The sequence below is a fragment of the Capsicum annuum genome, chromosome 8 (assembly GCF_002878395.1).
Source record: "Capsicum annuum cultivar UCD-10X-F1 chromosome 8, UCD10Xv1.1, whole genome shotgun sequence".
Lineage (NCBI taxonomy): Eukaryota > Viridiplantae > Streptophyta > Magnoliopsida > Solanales > Solanaceae > Capsicum > Capsicum annuum.
Window position 1 is genome coordinate 150,939,302 of NC_061118.1, and position 1,967 is coordinate 150,941,268.

General features: G+C 37.0%; 1 protein-coding gene across 1 annotated transcript; it reads right to left on the reverse strand.

Moving 5' to 3' along the window:
* Positions 1–550: 550 nt before the first annotated feature.
* On the reverse strand, positions 551–1,597 carry LOC107864675 (uncharacterized N-acetyltransferase p20). Its single transcript, XM_016711113.2, has 2 exons — positions 1,131–1,597; positions 551–1,054 (listed from the first exon to the last, which is right to left on the reverse strand). The coding sequence occupies exons 1-2, from the start codon at positions 1,357–1,359 to the stop codon at positions 750–752; spliced, it is 534 nt and encodes a 177-aa protein (XP_016566599.1). The 5' UTR covers positions 1,360–1,597; the 3' UTR covers positions 551–749.
* Between the last annotated feature and the right edge of the window lie 370 nt (positions 1,598–1,967).

A 1,967-nucleotide genomic window follows, 5' to 3' on the forward strand; every position in this document is an offset into this window, starting at 1 on the left:
AATCTTAACAATTGTAGCTTCCAGTTTAGATTAAGGTAGTTTTATGTCACTATGTGACATCTGTCTTTCACTCTTTTTCAGAGTTTGTGTATTGCAAGATTATTATCATAATAGATTTTACAAATCACTCTGTATTCTTTGGCATATCATTTGTCAAACATAGAATCAAACAAACAAATATAGTAGCTATGCGGACTGTATTATCTGATCCACGTTTAACTTGGTTGATACTATGTAAAACACCAAACCAATATAACCTTTTATTTCAAACGTAAAACACTACCGGGTTCTACTCAATACATAAAGATTCTTATCTAGTAAAGAGCAAAAACAAAACTCACAAAAAAATGCAGTTATAACAGGGTCACTTTTGAGCTCTGCTAAAATTGCACAAATACAGAACATATCACAAGTTGTGTGGTCAACTTATGTTTGCAATATTACAAAAAATTCTAACTCTCTAAACATATTACAAAAATTCCAACATATACGCAGAATGCTATGTATATGTCGGTTATGTTATGTATATTAATAGGGAGAGAGAGTGAAGTAATTAAAAAAGTGGGATAGAGTGTAGTTACTTCGAAAAAGTTGATATTTATGTTATTTATACATTAAATTTAAAAAAAATAGCCATTGTACAAGTGAAACTACATGACGGTATCCTTGAACTTCACTTGTAGAAGTTCAAACTCTACAATGATGGCTAATTTTCAATTACGCGAGTTAAATTTTTTTGCGGTGGCAAGTCATTGGCCTGAAGGAGTGGTATCGTTATACTCTGTGGATAAGAGACTGTACATCACCAGATCCACTATTTTCCCCTTGTGGTATCCATATTTTCTCAATATGCCCTCCTTGATGAACCCAACTTTCTCCAATACCCTTTGGGATGCTTTGTTCTCAACATCAGCTAATGCCTGAAGCCTTATTACTTCAGGAAAGTCGTTGAACGCTTGAGGGATTGTCATTTTGATAGCCTTAGTAGCAATCCCCTGCCCCCAATACTCAAAACCAATAGCATATCCTATATCAGCTCGACTTCTATCATCATCTGAATCAGGAAATTCAGATTAGCCGAGCCAGTAAATCTCGGATACTGAGTGCATAAAGAGAATAAAAGAGTTCACCTGATCCAGGAAACGCCGATACAAACCCGATTGAGCGATCATCGATGCATATGGATCGACGCCAAGGGTGAGGTATACACACTTCCTTGATGAAGGTTAGTACTTCCTCTTTCGAGGTCAAAGTCTTCCATCGGATGGTCCGAGTTACTCGGTCATCGCCTACCCATAACAGCATATCATCAACGTCCGTTAACTTAAATGGACGCAGAGTAATTCTTGAGGAGTCCATATCTCTTTCCAGTATAGCTGATCTCTCAACAACAATGATTGGTGCTTTAATGGATTGTAGGTTGCTCAACTAAGCTTATAATATAAGTAACACAAATGGAGTAGTACCTACCTTTACAATTTGTTAGTCAAAGAATAGGGATTTTAAAATGGGATAATGGGTAGAGGGGCATCATATGTTTTTGTATGTACCCTAGGCACCTAAACCAAGGGCCTTGGTCTGAAATCTGAATTGCCCAAAAGATCCAGTTTACAGTTGATATTACAAGTTTACTACTGTTTACCACTATTTACCTATATATTGGTACGTCCTATCTTCTACCCGCACAAGTATCTGGTACCTCTTCCACCAAAGTTTCGGACATCTGGGGAAAATCTAACACACTTCATTGACCACTAGGCTCCACCCTTGGGCATTTGATACGGGATTGACCAAGAACACACAAAACAGACACTCAAAACAGTCCAAAAGTTCAAGAGAACCGAGGACCCTTTGAGTGACCTCTCTTGGATTCAAGATCTACAACAAAAACGCAATGTAATGAGGTGATTAACACCTATTTTAAGCGAATAACAAACTAGATTAACAATATGAGAATGAAGCAAGAT

Coding starts and splice junctions, on each gene's coding strand:
- LOC107864675 (XM_016711113.2), bottom strand. CDS start 1,359: ATGGACTCCTCAAGAATTACTCTGCGTCCATTTAAGTTAACGGACGTT. Junction 1,055..1,130: donor ATCGGCGTTTCCTGGATCAG/GTGAACTCTTTT, acceptor TTCCTGATTCAG/ATGATGATAGAAGTCGAGCT.